This window comes from Bombina bombina, chromosome 8, assembly GCF_027579735.1.
Source record: "Bombina bombina isolate aBomBom1 chromosome 8, aBomBom1.pri, whole genome shotgun sequence".
NCBI classification, from domain to species: domain Eukaryota; kingdom Metazoa; phylum Chordata; class Amphibia; order Anura; family Bombinatoridae; genus Bombina; species Bombina bombina.
In genome coordinates this window covers 271707643-271727215 of record NC_069506.1, presented here as the reverse complement: position 1 = coordinate 271727215, position 19573 = coordinate 271707643, and the positions used below count along the sequence as shown (strand labels likewise).

Here is a 19573-nt window from a genome sequence, read left to right as displayed (position 1 = left end):
CAGCTGCACTGGCGGTTGTAATATAAAAATCCAAAATGTATTAGTTCAGTTTAAAAACAAGGTACAAGCAGGCTAGGCAGACAGAACATCCTAACATGTTTCGTGCCCAACACGGCACTTAATCATAGGACAGGTGTTCAAGGTATGGCCCCTTCCTTTTAAAGGGGCCATATCCAATAGAATGCTAAGTACAATTTAAAAAGACAGTACTTGGGAAACCTATGCACTAAAGGGGAAACACGGGACAGATAGATCCATATAAAATATGCTTCTTGGATTTAACACTAACAGGAGATGCTGATAGTGGTATCATACTCACTGATACTTTCCGTAAGCCCACAGCAGGGAATACTATACTCCATGCTAAGTCATGTCATCCACCTCATCTTATTCGCTCCATTCCGAGAGCTCAATATATTCGCATGAGGAGGAACACCAACTCCGATAGTAACTTTCACACACAGTCAGTGGATCTTACCAATAGGCTTAAAATGAGGGGTTATTCAGAAAAAGAGCTACAGAAATTATTTGATAATATCAGAGATAAAAAACAATCAGAAGTTATTGGTCATAAAAAGGAGAAGAGCAAATTTAACAGAGACTCTGTGGTATTTTCTACAGAATATTCTAAACAATTTAATGATATCTGTAAGATTTTAAGAAACAATCTCCATATTTTGAATAGTGATGAACTTCTGTGTAATATCTCTGAGTCTTGCAAATTTGTCTCTAAAAAGCCCCCTACCTTAGCTACCAAACTGGCTCCCAGTATGGTTACTAGTAATAGAAAACAAGCAGCCAATTGGTTAAAGAAAAATGGCACTTTCAAGTGTGGAGCAAGGTTCTGCATTACTTGTGGTGTCATCAAACAAAGTAACAGCTTCTCCAGCTCTGTAACCAGGGAAAACTTCATGGTCAATTTTTATGCCAACTGCAGAAGTGAATTCACTGTTTACCTACTTGAATGTAATCTTTGCTCCCTTCAATACGTCGGACAAACGACGAGGGAACTTAGATCTAGGGTCAGGGAACACATTAATGACACCAAGAATTACAACAAGGATTCCGCTGAGGCGAGACACTTTAATCAAATACACTTCACCCATGAGGCACTGTTAACTGTTATGGTGATAGACAAAATAGAAGCACCAATTAGAGGGGGGAATAAATGTAAATTATTACAGAAACGTGAGTTATACTGGATACACAAACTCAAAACTGTAACTCCCTCAGGTTTAAATAGAGAGTGGGATATTACTTTGAATAAGTGACTTTTTCTCATTTCTGTTTTGGTCTTATCTATTTTTGATATACAATGTTTCTCGTTAGGAGCATACAATACTTACTTTAAATGAATGGTACCGTCATGTTTAATGTTTTGGGGTACCATCAAGGAGGTACTGTTACACATATCTGTATACTCTTGTATCCAATCAGAAATAGATAATGATAGTCTTTTAATTTATTAATAATAATCCACTGATTATTTATTTTTCTTTATTATCCATTTATTCAAATGTATATACTTAAAGCACCATAGTTAATACACATATTATAGCAAGCTTTATTGCGCATTTACTCTATTACATCATCACTATTGATGTTGCTCTAAAAAGAACCTTAGGCTTAAATCAGTGTAGTAGTAGTAGTATTATTGCTATTAGACATAATATACTAGCATTATTTAAGGCAATTCATCTATGTATTTACTTATCAATTGTTGTACTACATTATGGGGTGATTCATATGATGTCCTTTTTCACTTCCATACTTGGCCCCAATATTGGTCTCCCCGTGTTTCCCCTTTAGTGCATAGGTTTCCCAAGTACTGTCTTTTTAAATTGTACTTAGCATTCTATTGGATATGGCCCCTTTAAAAGGAAGGGGCCATACCTTGAACACCTGTCCTATGATTAAGTGCCGTGTTGGGCACGAAACATGTTAGGATGTTCTGTCTGCCTAGCCTGCTTATACCTTGTTTTTAAACTGAACTAATAAATTTTGGATTTTTATATTACAACCGCCAGTGCAGCTGATTACATCTTTTTTCCTTGGCTGAGAGGACATGTCTACCAGATCGGCATACCAAGTCCTGCGAAGCCACGCCGGAGCAATGAGGATCACCGAAGCCCTCTCCTGTTTGACTCGAGCAATCACCCGGGGAAGGAAAGCAAACTGAGGGAACACATAAGCTAGGCTGAATGACCAAGGCATCTATCAGTTCGGCCTGGGGATCCCTGGACCCGTATCTCGGAAGCTTGGAATTCTGACGAGATGCCATAAGATCCAATTCCGGACTGCCCCACTTGAGAATCAGGTTGGCAAAAACCTCTGGATGGAGTATATCCTGCAGGGTGAATGCAGCAGACGCAGTTGAAGAACAAGGTGTTGCCTGAGCGGGTGTTAAAGGCTGTGACGCTTGGGGAGAAAGTTGCGGCATACTCTGAATCTCATCAGTCTGAGAAACATCTTTAGATATACTTTTATCAAAGAAAATCTGCTCTCTAAACTGTAAAGCCCTGTCAGTGCATGAGGGAAAAAAAGTAACAGGGGGTTCCACATTGGCATTCAAACACATGGAACAGGTACTGGCATGAAGATCTTCCATGATAAAAAAATGATATTGGTCGTAGTACTTCAATTATGTAATGCACTTAACACATACAGAATTTGAAAATATCCAACATAGGACCGTTTGCAAAAAAAGTAACTGTGCCTTTAAAAAATAAAAACAGAAATATTTTATTGCCCAGCACTCTGTACTAAAATTCTGAACAGAGAAAAACGTGTTTTACATATACCAAATAAGCTAACTATATGTCGATATGTTACTGCACACTTTGAAAACAAAAGCACCTCGCCACAGCTCTGCTGCGGCGCCTACCTGCTCCCTATGACACGGTGACAACGTCAACCCAACAGTAGAGTGCCTAAGACCGCCGGTGTTTCTCTACCAACCACGCGGTCTAAGGCAAACACCGGAGCCGAAAGCACACTGTCCGACTCCCAGTAACACACTGCGCGGCTTCTTCCAGCGTGCGAATGAAAGGCCCCGCCCTGCATCGTAGGCGTATCAATCCGAAACTCCCGGGCGGCTCATTGCTGTGTTAAAAACAAAATGGAGCCACCGGGACAGATTCCACACCTAACTCAGTGGCATAGACACAAAAATAATCCAGTCCCCTCTGAAAACGATCTCCCGGTCTACTGCTATTGATAACCCCGCCGGGACTAAAATTCTAGAGCAGTGCACACCGGAGTATAATACTCCAAGCCAGATCCCCAGCGTCAGCCCAAGTGTAAAGAGGTTTAAAACAGTGCACACCGTCACCAACAAAACCCCATATAAACATTATCTCAGTCCTAATTTAGACCATATAATGAGGGGAGCCCTAGAACACAGACATGTGAACGTAAGAGCCAAATGAGTACCCACAAGTTTACATGAGAGAAACTAACAGAAAATAAGGGACTGCACATACCTCAATGCTGAGTAACAGCATGACTTGTCCCACACTGCAAGAGGTCCTTCTCCTCGTCCAGGAATCTGTTGGAACAAACTGGTTCTTAGATAATATCTGCTAAGACCATATTCAGCAGGGCAGCACACAGTATGGGAGGCACAGAGAGAATAAAATCCCCCCCAGTTCCCAGTGCCTTAAAGCCACCTGTAGCTCTACTCTAGAGGCTGACAAGGAATACGGCTACACCCTATAGTAGAATAGCACACTTTGGTACCATTTTAAAAATAATAAACTCTTGATTGAAGAATCTAAACTAACACCTCACTTTACCTCTTCCTATCACTAACACAGGCAAAGAGAATTACTGGGGTGGGAGGGAAGGGAGGATAGATATACATATACACAGACAAGAGATGCACTCACAGGACTTTTTCAACAACCAAATTTAATGTAACGTTTTCGGGGTTCACAACCCCTTCATCAGCAGTTGTGAACCCCGAAAACGTTACATTAAATTTGGTTGTTGAAAAAGTCCTGTGAGTGCATCTCTTGTCTGCATATGCACCTATATCCTTGCACCCAGGCTATATGTATGTATGTATGTATGTATGTATGTATGTATGTATGTATGTATGTATGTATGTATGTATGTATGTATGTATATATATAGGGAGAGTCCACGGCTTCATTCCTTACTGTTGGGAAAACTATATTCAAGCTCCAGAGGACACTGAATAAATAACGGAAGGCTGCAAAACGTTTCTCCCGAAAGCTGCTTAAGCCGAAGCAAAAACATCAAACTTTGTAAAATTTTGAAAAAGTATGTAAGGAGGACCAGGTAGCCGCCTTACAAATCTGATCCATAGAGGCCTCGTTCTTAAAGACCCAAGAGGAAGCCACTGCTCTAGTGGAATGAGTCGTTATCCTCTCAGGACGATGTCCTGCTGTCTTGTAAGCTAAGCGAATAACACTCCTTAATCAAAGAGATAGGGAAGTCGAAGTAGCCTTCTGCCCCTTATACTTCCCCGAATAGACAACAAATAAAGAGGAAGATTGTTTAAACTCCTTAGTAGCCTGAAGATAGAACTTAAATATGTGAACCACATCCAAATTGTGAAGTCAGCGTTCCTTCCACAAGGAAGGAACCACAATTTCCTGATTGATGTTGCGATCTGACACAACTTTAGAAAGAAAACCTAATTTAGTACTTAAAACTGCCTTATCTGCATGAAAAATCAGATAAGGGGGCTCACATTTCAAAGATCTCAGAAACTCTGGGCGCAGCGGCAATAGCCAATAAAAAGAGAACCTTCCAATATAACAGTTTAATGTCAACGGAATGCAGAGGCTCAAACGGAACCAGTTGCAAAACCAGAAGAACAAGATTTGGGCTCCAAGGAGGAGCCCCAGATCTAAAACACAGGTCTGATCCTAATCAGAGCCTTAACAAAGGACTGCACGTCTGGAAGCACAGTCAGTCTCTTGTGCAATAAAATCAACAGGGCCGAAATCTGTCCCCTCAGGGAACTAGCAGAAAGTCCCTTCTCCAGCCCATCCTGGAGAAAAGACAAGATACTGGCAACCTTAACTCTGTGCCAGGAAAAACCTACACTCTTCACACCAGAATAAGGGGGTCCTCCACACCTTGTGATAGATACGCCGAGTAACTGGTTTACGGGCTTGAATAAGAGTATTAATGATACTCTCAGAGAAACCTCTCTTGGCTAAGACTAAGCATTCAATCTCCACGCAGTCAGCCTCAGAAAATATAGATTTTGATGAACAAATGGACCTTGTATCAGCAGGTCTGTGCGAAAAGGTAACTACTAGATCCGCAAACCCCGTCCTTCGCGGCCACGATAGAGCAATCAGGATTACTGATACCCCTCCTGCTTGATGCGGGCCACCACTAGAGGAAGAAGCAGTAATGGAGGAAAAAGATATGAGTTTGAACCTCCAGGGCACTGCTAGTGCATCTATTAAATCCGCTTGGGAATCCCTCGACCTCGACCCATACCTGGGTAGCTTGGTATTGAGACGGGACGCCATGAGATCTATCTCCGGCATCCCCCACTTGTTGCATATCGCTGCAAACACCTCGGGATAGAGAGACCATTCCCCTGGATGGAAGGATTGCCTGCTGAGAAAATCCGCCTCCTAGTTGTCCACACCTGGAATGTGGATCGCTGACATCGAACAGCTGTGGGCCTCCGCCCACTCTAGAATCTGAGATACTTCCTTCATCGCCAAGGAACTTCTCGTTCCTCCTGATGGTTGATGTAAGCCATCAAGGTTATATTGTCTAATTGGAATCTGATAAACTAGGACGAACCCAGAAGTGGCCAAGCCTTCAAGGCCTTGAAGATTGCCGTAGTTCCAAAATAGTAAATTGGGAGGGAGGACTCCTCCTGAGTCCACAACCCCTATGCCTTTCTGGCACCCCAAACAGCTCTCCATCCGGATAGACTTGCGTACATAGTCACAATCCCCCAGGATGGTCTTAAGATGCATGTCCCTCAGGGCAGATGATCTGGACAGAGCCACCAAGAGAGAGATTCTCTGGACTGGCTGTCTAATGCAATCTGTTGAGACAGATCTGAATGATCGCCGTTCCACTGCCTCATCATGCACAGTTGGTCTGAGACGGAACCTGGCAAAAGGAATGATGTCCATGCAGGACACCATGAGACCAATCACCTCCATACACTGAGCCACAGAGGGACTCAAGGAGGTCCGGAGGGCAAGACTTGCCGAAGTTAGCGTGCAACATCTCTGGTCTGTTAGGAATATCCTCATGGATATGGGGTCTATTATAATACCCAAGAATTCCACCATGGTACTTAGGATAAGAGAACTTTCCAAGTTTATCTTCCTTTCATGTGATCGAAGAAGACTGAGAAGGGACTCAGAGAATTCTTCTGCAAGACAAAAGGATGGTGCTTGCACCAGAATATCGTCAAAGTATGGGGCTTACTGCAATACCCCAAGTTCTGGCAACGGCTAGAAAAGCCCCCAGAACCTTAGTTAAGATTTTTGGAGCAGTAGCTAGACCAAACAGAAGGGCAATGCTCAGGTTATACCCACAGAAGGATATAATAAAAACGTTTTTTGTTATAGACAAGTGCACCTTTATACTCCCAATGGCTGGGGCACTCACCACCTCCTAGACCCAGACAGTTAACAGAGGAAACGCTCTCCTCAGGTTCAAGTCTCAGCCGGAATGAAGGAAATGAACATAGACCCACATGGAGTGTAAGACAGTACTTCCCTGTTATTACAAGTACAGCAAGTAATAGGAGCTGTGCAACACTTTCAAAAACGAAAGTGAAACTTAAAAGTTATACCTGTTTGTTCCAGCTAAAAAAACACAGTCTATCAGCCCAGGAAAAAAATATATCACACAAAGCAGCATGTAAATAATTAATACACCGATTCATTAACCCCAACTTTTCAATAAACCCCCTTCAGAGGAAATTAACCCTGGATCCTATCAAGGTATAAAGGAGCCACACTGTGACCCTGTTATAGCGTTTTATGTGTAAAAATTGTGTGACGAAAGGCAAAGAATGACTGGAGTAATGAGGAAGTAGGAGGGATATTTAAGCCTTTGGCTGGGGTGTCTTTGCCTCCTCCTGGTGGCCAGGTGTTGTATTTCCCAACAGTAAGGAATGAAGCCGTGGACTCTCCTTATCTTAGGAAGGAAAAGCTAATTATGTATCCCAGGTTTTATTCAAAATGTTGCAAATAATTTGCCTCAGTTTGAGAAAACCTAGGATATATAATCTGCTTGTTGGTCTCTTTAGGAAGCATGGGATGAGCATAACTTTTATTTATTTTACACAAAAGTCCCTTTAAAAAGATAGTATGCTGTATTTTTTTCTCCCCTTTGATGTGTTTTCAATTATCTATTTTACCTGTTAGAATATATGAATTGTTTTGTTTATCTTTATTTTATTTGAAATATCTAAATTTGTAGTATATTCCCAACCTTTACTAAACATTTCTGAACTTAAGTAATGGTTGCAGAACTATTCAAAAAAGGTGGTTAAATGAAATCACGCTCCCAGTGGGGGCTGTGACAGAGAAGTACTAAAATGTTCATTTTCTATTGTTCTCTGTAAAGTTCTCCTGACTTGCGAGATTCTGTAAAATGCATCGTCAGTATTTCAAGGCCTCTCAGGGATTGTTTTTAAGGCAATTTTTACTTTGGGAACACTATCTCATTAAGGTGAGTTCACTAATATGCTTTATGTTAAGGAGACACTTTACTATACAGGGAGTGCAGAATTATTAGGCAAATGAGTATTTTGACCACATCATCCTCTTTATGCATGTTGTCTTACTCCAAGCTGTATAGGCTCGAAAGCCTACTACCAATTAAGCATATTAGGTGATGTGCATCTCTGTAATGAGAAGGGGTGTGGTCTAATGACATCAACACCCTATATCAGGTGTGCATAATTATTAGGCAACTTCCTTTCCTTTGGCAAAATGGGTCAAAAGAAGGACTTGACAGGCTCAGAAAAGTTAAAAATAGTGAGATATCTTGCAGAGGGATGCAGCACTCTTAAAATTGCAAAGCTTCTGAAGCGTGATCATCGAACAATCAAGCGTTTCATTCAAAATAGTCAACAGGGTCGCAAGAAGCGTGTGGAAATACCAAGGCGCAAAATAACTGCCCATGAACTGAGAAAAGTCAAGCGTGCAGCTGCCAAGATGCCACCAGTTTGGCCATATTTCAGAGCTGCAACATCACTGGAGTGCCCAAAAGCACAAGGTGTGCAATACTCAGAGACATGGCCAAGGTAAGAAAGGCTGAAAGACGACCACCACTGAACAAGACACACAAGCTGAAACGTCAAGACTGGGCCAAGAATTATCTCAAGACTGATTTTTCTAAGGTTTTATGGACTGATGAAATGAGAGTGAGTCTTGATGGGCCAGATGGATGGGCCCGTGGCTGGATTGGTAAAGGGCAGAGAGCTCCAGTCCGACTCAGACGCCAGCAAGGTGGAGGTGGAGTACTGGTTTGGGCTGGTATCATCAAAGACTAGCTTGTGGGGCCTTTTCGGGTTGAGGATGGAGTTAAGCTCAACTCCCAGTCCTACTGCCAGTTTCTGGAAGACACCTTCTTCAAGCAGTGGTACAGGAAGAAGTCTGCATCCTTCAAGAAAAACATGATTTTCATGCAGGACAATGCTCCATCACACGCGTCCAAGTACTCCACAGCGTGGCTGGCAAGAAAGGGTATAAAAGAAGAAAATCTAATGACATGGCCTCCTTGTTCACCTGATCTGAACCCCATTGAGAACCTGTGGTCCATCATCAAATGTGAGATTTACAAGGAGGGAAAACAGTACACCTCTCTGAACAGTGTCTGGGAGGCTGTGGTTGCTGCTGCACGCAATGTTGATGGTGAACAGATCAAAACACTGACAGAATCCATGGATGGCAGGCTTTTGAGTGTCCTTGCAAAGAAAGGTGGCTATATTGGTCACTGATTTGTTTTTGTTTTGTTTTTGAATGTCAGAAATGTATATTTGTGAATGTTGAGATGTTATATTGGTTTCACTGGTAAAAATAAATAATTGAAATGGGTATATATTTGTTTTTTGTTAAGTTGCCTAATAATTATGCACAGTAATAGTCACCTGCACACACAGATATCCCCCTAAAATAGCTAAAACTAAAAACAAACTAAAAACTACTTCCAAAAATATTCAGCTTTGATATTAATGAGTTTTTTGGGTTCATTGAGAACATGGTTGTTGTTCAATAATAAAATTAATCCTCAAAAATACAACTTGCCTAATAATTCTGCACTCCCTGTATAATGCCCAGTAAAAATAAGCTGATGAGTTTTTGAGAATCGGGTCCTAAGTATTGCTCTGAGTAAACAGTGAGAAATAAGATAAGGAGTATGTTGTGCAAATATTTAGACAAATAAAATAATGTGGTTTTCTTTCCCTTCAAGCTAAGCACATTTTATTGGGCTGTGGTTTCAATTAGCAGAAATAGCTTTTTCATATTAAAAAAAACCAACAACAAAAAAACACAACAACAACAACAACTAAATGAACATTTTCAAATACATTTTTAAACTCTGTAACTTGTATAAAAAGTCATTGGAACACATTAAAGGGAAACCGGTTTTACAGTACAATGTCCCTTTAATTTAAAGGCTGTCAGTAAGAGACAGGAGAAATACTATAGGGGAAATAAAATAAAAAGAAAACAAAATAAAACACTACACAATTTGTTAAAATGGGGTAAATAGGAAGAAACAGCATGAGACGAAAGAAGCATTAAATACCGGTTTGTGGTAAGATTACATCCTCTAGCTGTAACTGGCGAACAAGAAGTTTGGGAGCCTCTGGTCTAGAGGGTGAGCTTCTGAGCAGCCTATCACAAAGACCCTGCAGAAGAGAGACCGATCAGACTGGAAGAAAGAAAGAGGAAGAGACAAAAAAGGCTTACAAAAGAGGGTCTCACCATGTCTCCGTCACGGGCCTTTAGATTAAACACCATGGCAGGCTGCGCACTGAGAAGAGCATCCTCTATGAGTTCCTGTACAGTGCATAGATCGGCACCCCCTTCATGGCTCTGTGTAGTGGGGATAATGGAGAGTGAGAATATAGAAGGAGATGTAAACTAAACTATTCTCCAAAAAAAGATGAGAAGAAAAAAAAGAAAAAAGCGGAGAGGAGGCAGAGTGGGATATAAACTGAACTTTGGGAACAGATCTTCTGATGACATAGGACAGATATTGTCTGTATGTATGTATGTATGTATGTATGTATGTATGTATATATGTATGTATGTATGTATGTCTGTATGTATATGTATGTATGTATGTATGCATGTCTGTATGTATGTATGTCTGTATGTATGTATGTCTGTATGCATGAATGTATGTATGTATGTATGTATGTCTGTCTGCATGATGTATGTATGTATGTATGTATGTATGCATGTATGTGTGCATGTATGTGTGCATGTATGTGTGCATGTATGTATGTATGTATGTATGTATGTATGTATGTATGTATGTATGTATGTATGTATGTATGTATGTATGTATGTATGTATGTATTGGGTACTTGTAAAGCGCGCCTAATCACCCGTAAGGGTCTCAAGACGCTGCTCATTTTATCGACCTCGGAAGGATGAAAGGCTGAGTGGACCTTGCCGGGGATCGAACCTGCAACCCTCGGATTGCTACAGAGCTCAGCCACAGTGCATTAGCATTGTAGAGCTGAGAGAATAGCTATGTTGAGTTATTGCCTTGGTGATTATGGAGAAAGGTAGTAGAAGGATATATACATAAACATGGCCAAACTAGCGGCTGATTTAATCACCAAAAACATTAAAAAAAAAAAAAAAAAAAAAAAAAAGTAAAAAAGCTGCAGAGACACCCATTATAACAAAATGTACTGAAGCTTAACCCCTTAATGACCGAGGACGTGCAGGGTACGTCCTCAAAAAAAGGCAGTTAACGCCTGAGGACGTACCCTGCACGTCCTCGGTGTGGAAAGCAGCTGGAAGCGATCCTGCTCGCTTCCAGCTGCTTTCCGGTTATTGCAGTGATGCCTCGATATGGAGGCATCCTGCAATAACCATACATGGCCATCCGATGCAGAGAGAGCCACTCTGTGGCCCTCTCTGCACCGGACATCGATGGCCGGTATCGTTGGTGGGTGGGAGCCGAATTGGGAGGCGGGTGGGCGGCCATCGGTGTTGCGCGTGACGTCACGGGGGGCGGGATCGGGATCGGGACCGTCGGGGGCGCGCACGGGCGCGCGCGCGTGCACGGGGGGTGGCGGGCGGGCGCGTGCACGGGGCGGGAGCGGGTGGGAACCGCTACACTACAGAAAAGTAAAAAAGTAAAAGTAAAAAAAAAATGAAATAAACTTTTACTTTTACCATCTAAGGGATCTGGAAGGGGTGGGGGGTTGGTCTTGGGGGGGGGGGGGAGCTACACTACAGAAAAGGGACATATTTTATTTAAAAAAAAGCATTTTTTTTCTCTAAACTGGGTACTGGCAGACAGCTGCCAGTACCCAAGATGGCGCACATTAAGTCAGAGGGGGAGGGTTAGAGAGCTGTTTAGTGGGGGATCAGTGAGGTTGGGGGCTAAGGGGGATCCCTACACAGAAGCATATGTAAATATGCTAACAAAAAATGCACGAAAAAGCCCAAATATACCTTTTATTTTAGTACTGGCAGAGTTTCTGCCAGTACTTAAGATGGCGGGGACATTTGTGGGGTAGGGGAGGGAAGAGAGATGTTTGGGAGGGATCAGGGGGTCTGATGTTTCAGGTGGGAGGCTGATCTTTACACTAAAGCTAAAATTAACCCTGCAAGCTCCCTACAAGCTACCTAATTAACCCCTTCACTGCTAGCCATAATACACGTGTGATGCGCAGCGCCATTTAGCAGCATTCTAATTACCAAAAAGCAACGCCAAAGCCATATATGTCTGCTATTTCTGAACAAAGGGGATCCCAGAGAAGCATTTACAACCATTTGTGCCATAATTGCACAAGCTGTTTGTAAATTATTTCAGTGAGAAACCTAAAATTGTGAAAAATTTTACGTTTTTTTTAATTTGATCGCATTTGGCGGTGAAATGGTGGCATGAAATATACCAAAATGGGCCTAGATCAATACTTGGGGTTGTCTACTACACTACACTAAAGCTAAAATTACCCCAAAAAGCTCCTTACATGCTCCCTAATTAACCCCTTCACTGCTGGGCATAATACACGTGTGGTGCGCAGTGGCATTTAGCGGCCTTCTAATTACCAAAAAGCAATGCCAAAGCCATGTATGTCTGCTATTTCTGAACAAAGGGGATCCCAGAGAAGAATTTACAACCATTTATGCCATAATTGCACAAGCAGTATGTAAATAATTTCAGTGAGAAACTGAAAGTTTGTGAAAAAATTTGTGAAAAAGTGAACAATTTTTTGTATTTGATCGCATTTGGCGGTGAAATGGTGGCATGAAATATACCAAAATGGGCCTAGATCAATACTTTGGGATGTCTTCTAAAAAAAAATATATACATGTCAATGGATATTCGGGGATTCCTGAAAGATATCAGTGTTCTAATGTAACTAGCGTTAATTTTGAAAAAAAATGGTTTGAAAATAGCAAAGTGCTACTTGTATTTATGGCCCTATAAGTTACAAAAAAAGCAAAGAAGATGTAAACATTGGGTATTTCTAAACTCAGGACAAAATTTAGAAACAATTTAGCATGGGTGTTTTTTGGTGGTTGTAGATATGTAACAGATTTTGGGGTTCAAAGTTAGAAAAAGTGTGTTTTTTTCCATTTTTCCTCATATTTTATAATTTTTTTTATAGTAAATGATAAGATATGATGAAAATAATGGTATTTTTAGAAAGTCCATTTAATGGCGAGAAAAACGGTATATAATATGTGTGGGTACAGTAAATGAGTAAGAGGAAAATTTCAGCTAAACACAAACACCGCAGAAATGTAAAAATAGCCTTGGTCCCAAACGGACAGAAAATGGAAAAGTGCTCTGGTCACTAAGGGGTTAAAGAACCACTAAATACAGTGGAATTGAATAATTAGCAAACACAATAAGACAATCTAATTGCACTTACTTTGAATTTGAAAAGAGCAGTAGAATATTTTTTTTGGCAAATTTTAAAGTGATTTCAATTTTATCTCCCCCTGTATCATGTGACAGCTATCAGCCAATCACAAAATACATATAATTATATACTAAGCCCTTTTTAACATGCTCAGTAGGTGCTGGAGCCTCAGAAAGGTGTGCATATAAAACGACTATGCATGTTTTGATAATGGAAGCATACTGGAAAGTTTTTCTTTTAAATTGTGTATTTTATCTGAATCATGAAATTTTAATTTGAACTTTAATGGCCCTTTAATGAACTCTTTATCCTGCAGCCTAGGACTGCCCATTCATCTTTACATATTTACCACCTACTTTAAATATTCTGTTATTTTATTTTTGCACACCAAGAAAGAGGTGTATGAATAACTAAAAGTAATTTTCTAATAAGAAAGCTGTGTAAATCTTTAAAGCAAAATAGTTTTAACCTTTTTAGGACACTTCCTGAAGTAGTAACTCCCCTAATGAACCATTGCATGTGATTTCAGCTCTGAGTATACTGACCTCTTATGGCGTTAGTGGTCCGGCTTACCAGTTTTGTGGGTAATAACTGTTTAGTTTGGGTTTTACTGAATATCAGTGGCTTTAGAATTGTCAGTATCTGCATTCCTATTTTTTTTTTTCTAAGATTTTTATGATTTTTTTTGTCAGAACATTTAATTACAGAATATGACTTCTATCATCTTTCCAGGAAAAACAATCATTACAAATGTACAGCAAGAATTATCAGATACCATTTTGGTTTTTTTGGACTCCTCTCCTACCTGATGAGACTGCCTGGAGGTGACTTCAAGTGTGATATTGGGGCGCTCCCTGAACCCCCAGGACATAAGAAGTCCCTCCTGAGGTAGCTCCTGTAACCGCACCTCCATCTATAGTGGGAAAATCATGGGAGAGTGAGTATTTTTACTTGGTGGAATAACTGCTAAACACAACAATGGAAACAAAGATGTCTGTGTAATTGGCCTACAGTGAAGGAAAATGTTCACACTTTATAATTTACCCCACGGTGTAGTTGTCACACAAGGTCATGACAGACACAAAGGCTATGAGCCACACAACACACCTCAGCTTACCTGTGCCTGATGGAGTGTAAGGGAGACCTGGTACGTTTCCATAGAAACTGCAGCAGGAGACTCCTGAGTGACAGTTACTGGAAATCTGACTGTGTCTGCGGAGAGGTGACAGATAAACGCCTAAAGAGAAAGAAACAAGGGGGTAAGAGAGACAGCACGATGAAGGAGAGATGAAAGGAAAACATAATCCTGATATTTGTACACAGATTCCAATCCCATAATAGCATTCTGCTGTTCTAACGCTGCACACATGCAGCCATCACAGGAACTCTGGAATCCTCACTATAATCTCTACTATTGCTATATACGTGTCTTCTACACACACAGCAACATCAACCCTTCCTATACTGACCCTGCCCCCCTCACCAAAGATACAACAGGCATCTATTTAGGCAAGTCACTCTGCTGTTCCTGTGCATTCTCTCTGACACATCAGATTCTTACCATTTGGTTGTGTGACTGTTCAGTGCAGATCACATGACTGATGTGCGGGTTAGGCTGCAGGTGGGTACTTTCCTCAAATTGCAGCTGCACAGAGCCCTGCGGAAGGGAAAGCATAGAACGTTACAATTTTCAACCATTTCTTCACATGATATCACCAATGTTTATCACATAATAATCACAAATATTGATAGCAAAAGGCCAATCTAGTGTGCCCATATTTCTGTCTAAAGTCTGTCTAGCATTATCAGGTCTTGTGCATATTTAAAGCTTTTATTAATCTGCCTTCACCACCTCTTTTAAATGTTTATTCCCCAAGTCAGTCACCCTTTCTTTACATAAGCACTTACCCTCATTTTTACTGATCCTATTACCGTCCCATTTGAAATTCTGAACATTTTTTTTGGTATTTTTTTTTTCCCTTTAAAAATGAAAAATAAAAAATAATAATAATAATTTCCTTTTAAATGAAAGACAACACTACATATTTAATGGAAGGTTTGTTTTCCTTTTCTACTTAGCTATACTTACAAAAAATGTTTTTTATATCCAGAGAGATTTATAGATGGCTGCTGCCGTGTCTCAAAGCCTGAATCATGGTGCCTCGTTGTGTATCTTTCCTACAGTCCCTTGAAGTAATCACAACACACAACACATATAGCACATCAAATACCAAGCTGACACTGCTCTTTACCATGCAAAAAAATAACCCCCAAAAAACCTGATAGTTAAAGGGGATATGAAACCCAATATTTTTTTTTCTTTCATGATTCAGTTAGAGCATGCAATTTTAATCAACTTTCTAATTTACTTCTATTGTAAATTTTTTCTTCGTTCTCTTGCTATCTTTTTTTGAAAAAGCAGGAATGTAAGCTTAGGAGCTGGCCCTATATTTAGCCACCAATCAGCAAGTGCTATCCAGGGGGCTGAACCAAAAATGGGTCGGCTCCTAAGCTTACATTCCTGCTTTTTCAAATAAAGATACCAATAGAACGAAGAAACAATGACAATAGGAGTAAATTAGAAAGTTGCGTAAAATTGCATGCTTTATCTGCATCTTGAAAGAAAAAATTTGGGTTTCATCCCTTTAAATATTGCATTTTGTTACTTCTAGAAGGAATTTAAAAAAAAGTATATAAAGTTTAATTACGCAGAACTAAATATTTTATATCAATATAAACATCTCAAGGTGCTTACTGTCCTATTAAACATACCGTGTGAGAAAGGAATTTGTTTAGAAATGATGTTACTTTTAAGCTAGAATGTTATTTAATGAATCATTGAGAGACATTCTAGTATAAAAATAAAATCATTTCTAAACAAATTCACTTTCTCACACGGTATGTTTAAAAGGACAGTAAGCACCTTGAGATGTTTATATCAAATGTTTAGTTATGCGTAATGAAACAACTTTAAATATTTTATTTATTTTGTCCACCTTTCCTTAAAATTTAGCTCTGAAAATAGATTTTGTTTAATTCTCAGAACTTGTTATGCACCCTGTGGAATTCTCAATACTAACTCTGCTACATATCTGTCCTTAAAGGGATAGTAAAAACCAAAAATGTTATTGTTTAAAAAGATAGGTAATCCCTTTATTTACCATTCCCCAGTTTTGCATAACCATCACTGTTATAGAAATATACTTTTTACTTCTGTAATTACCTTGTATCTGAGCTTCTGCCGACTGCCGCCTTATCTCAGATCTTTTGACAGACTTGCATTTCAGGCAATTAGTGCTGACTATGAAATAACTCCACATGCATGAGCACAATGTTATTTATATAAATACACATTAACTAACACCCTCTAGCTGTGAAAACTGTCAATTGCATTCAGATAAGAGGCGGCCTTCAAGGGCTTAGAAATTAGCAAATGAGGCTACCTAGGTTTAGCTTTCAACTAAGAATACCAAGAGAATAAAACAAATTTGATGATAAAAGTAAAATTAGAAAGTTGTTTAAAATTACATGCCCTAACTAAATCATGAAACTTTAATTTGGACTTTACGATCCCTTTAAGTGCCATTAACAGATAACTGAAAAATAATGCACGTTCTACTAACATTATGACAGTGGCTAGCCCGGTTGTCTGCAGACTAAATCCCAGATTGGCTTCTCCAAATAAGGCAAATGGTGGATGGAGTGTGGTTATTGATAAAGAAATGCAGTAAAAGCAATGTTAATTTGTTCCAAAAATGTTTGGACTTGACTGATATGTTATTATATAACAGAAATGTCCTAATAAGGTGTTTACGGTTTACACAGTCCAAGTCATACACCTGGTGCGCTGATGTGCTGCTCCAAATTAGGATACAGTCTGTATGCTACTCCTGATTGGCTCACTGGTTGTATCCTTATCAGTGCACTGTACCGGGTGAGCAAATGACTGTTCAACCCTTCAGCAGGGCTAGAAAAGGAATTATGTTTAGAAATACAGTGCTATAACAAAACAGAGATTTTCATTCCTATGCTAGAATGTCCCTTTAAGGTCATGCTGTAAGAAATAAAACTTTCCAGGAAATATATCATGTATTATTCTACAGTTCCTAATAATGTCTTTCTAATGGTCTCCAGAATTATACATATTGGACTAGTGATATATAGAGATGCTTATGTACCTTCCTTATTTACGAATACTTCCTATACAGACAAGACTACTAGGGCAGCATCAAACGCTTTGCAATCTATTGTTCTAACATGGTCTGTCACGAGACAGAAAGAGAGATGTAGTAATAAAAAGGTGCATTGCTCATACAAATGTTTTACATACAGAAGTCACAGCTTTACACACTGGGAAAGGTTGGGGGCAGGTTTTTAAAAAAATCTGAGAGCCAGTCACAATAAATACACTTGTGCTTTACAGCGCTACTGCATATCTGACTGTTCACTTCAAATAGCACTTTGCTGTGGATGCACTATGTTAAGGAAAACTTACACAGTGCAGCCAGATCAAAGCTCTGTTTGAAAAGAACAGCCTGATGTGGAGCAGCGCTGCAAAGTTAAAGCACTAACAGTTCCTGCATGTGTCTTGTTCTTTCTGCAGAAATTATGCAATTTCTGCAATTACATCTCAGATCACTGCATGTTCTGCCTTGGGGTATGGGTGGATGGAGATATATATATATAGGGATATGGGGGAAGTGCTAGAAGCGCTAATACTCGGTGGTCTGATTATAAAGGCATACAAATCTAGATGATAGATACCTAATAACAACTCTAAATAGTTAATATTATAAATAGATATTAAAGTGTTAAAATTATATATTGCACTATAATGTTGTTATCTTCTTATGATCACCAAAATCATACAACAATAAATACAGATATATACATCTCTCAAGATGCACATAAATAATACAACATAGTGTCAAAGAAACTGAATGTGCAAATACAAAAACACTGGGTAGAGTGCGTCATTAGTTATACAGGGAGTTAAGAAATAGTCTTTATGTCTGTGGGAAACCCAATATGTGATGACAGGTCGTGAAAAAACAGCAATGCAGTTGGTGTGTTTTCTTTCCGCACCCTTCAAAAATGTGACCTCCACTTCAGGTAAAAGCCCCTTAAAGGGACAGTCAACACCAGAAATTTTGTTGTTTAAAAAGATAGATAATCCCTTTATTACCCATTCCCCAGTTTTGCATAACCAACACGGTTATATTAATACACTTTTTACTGCTGTGACTATCTTGTATCTAAGCATCTTCTGACCACCCCTAATCACATGACTTTTAGTTATTATCTATTGACTTGCATTTTAGCCAATTAGTGCAGTGTCTGCCACAATCCACGGGCATGCTCACAATGTTATCTATAGGGTTTACCTGAACTAGCTCTCCCCTGCTGTGAAAAGCAAATACAAAGCATGTGATTAGAGGAGGTCTTCAAGGGCTTAGAAATTATCATATGAGCCTTCCTAGGTCTAGCTTTCAACTAAGAATACCAAGAGAACAAAGCAAAATTGTTGATAAAAGTAAATTGGAAAGTTGTTTAAAATTGCATGCCCTATTTGAAAAATAAAAGTTTTTTTTGGACTTGACTGTCCCTTTAAGGATGTATACTCACAGAAAGCACCCTCAATCGTTATGAGGTAAGATATAGGCGAAAACACTCTCTGCAGCTCCTTGTCAAGAGTCAATCTCTGTTACTCCTTTCACTACGATATCCAGGGAGGCTTGTGCAAAGCCGTAGAATATGTGGACGACTTATCTCTTTTATAACCCACTGGGAGTGTAATTTCTTCTACTGGCTGCGTTTACACAGTTTGGCCTCAAGGTCAAAAACTTTAAGGATAGGTGTGGATACCACAGGCTACATGAACTATTTTAAAAAGTTTAAAAACATAATTTATGCTTACCTGATAAATTTATTTCTCTTGTGGTGTATCCAGTCCACGGATCATCCATTACTTGTGGGATATTCTCATTCCCAACAGGAAGTTGCAAGAGGATCACCCACAGCAAAGCTGTCTATATAGCTCCTCCTCTAACTGCCACCTCCAGTCATTCGACCGAAGATAAGCAAGAGAAAGGAGAAACCATAGGGGTGCAGTGGTGACTGTAGTTTAAAGTTAAAAAATACCTGCCTTAAAATGACAGGGCGGGCCGTGGACTGGATACACCACAAGAGAAATACATTTATCAGGTAAGCATAAATTATGTTTTCTCTTGTAAGGTGTATCCAGTCCACGGATCATCCATTACTTGTGGGATACCAATACCAAAGCTAAAGTACACGGATGAAGGGAGGGACAAGGCAGGTACCACTGCCTGTAAAACCTTTCTCCCAAAAATAGCCTCCGAAGAAGCAAAAGTATCAAATTTATAGAATTTTGAAAAAGTATGAAGCGAAGACCAAGTCGCCGCCTTGCAAATCTGTTCAAAAGAAGCCTAATTTTTAAAGGCCCAAGTGGAAGCCACAGCT

At 39.8% G+C, this 19573-nt stretch overlaps 1 protein-coding gene across 1 annotated transcript in view; it reads right to left on the bottom strand.

The window, feature by feature from the left end:
• C2CD2L (C2CD2 like) overlaps positions 1 to 19573 on the bottom strand; it is a 43785-nt gene that overhangs the window by 9892 nt on the left and 14320 nt on the right. The window contains exons 2-6 of the mRNA XM_053691357.1: positions 14652 to 14747; positions 14208 to 14327; positions 13896 to 14003; positions 9957 to 10067; positions 9778 to 9880 (exon numbers count right to left, since the gene is read on the bottom strand). Coding sequence (XP_053547332.1) covers positions 9778 to 9880; positions 9957 to 10067; positions 13896 to 14003; positions 14208 to 14327; positions 14652 to 14747 — 538 coding nt within the window. The remainder of the gene's footprint in view (positions 1 to 9777; positions 9881 to 9956; positions 10068 to 13895; positions 14004 to 14207; positions 14328 to 14651; positions 14748 to 19573) is intronic.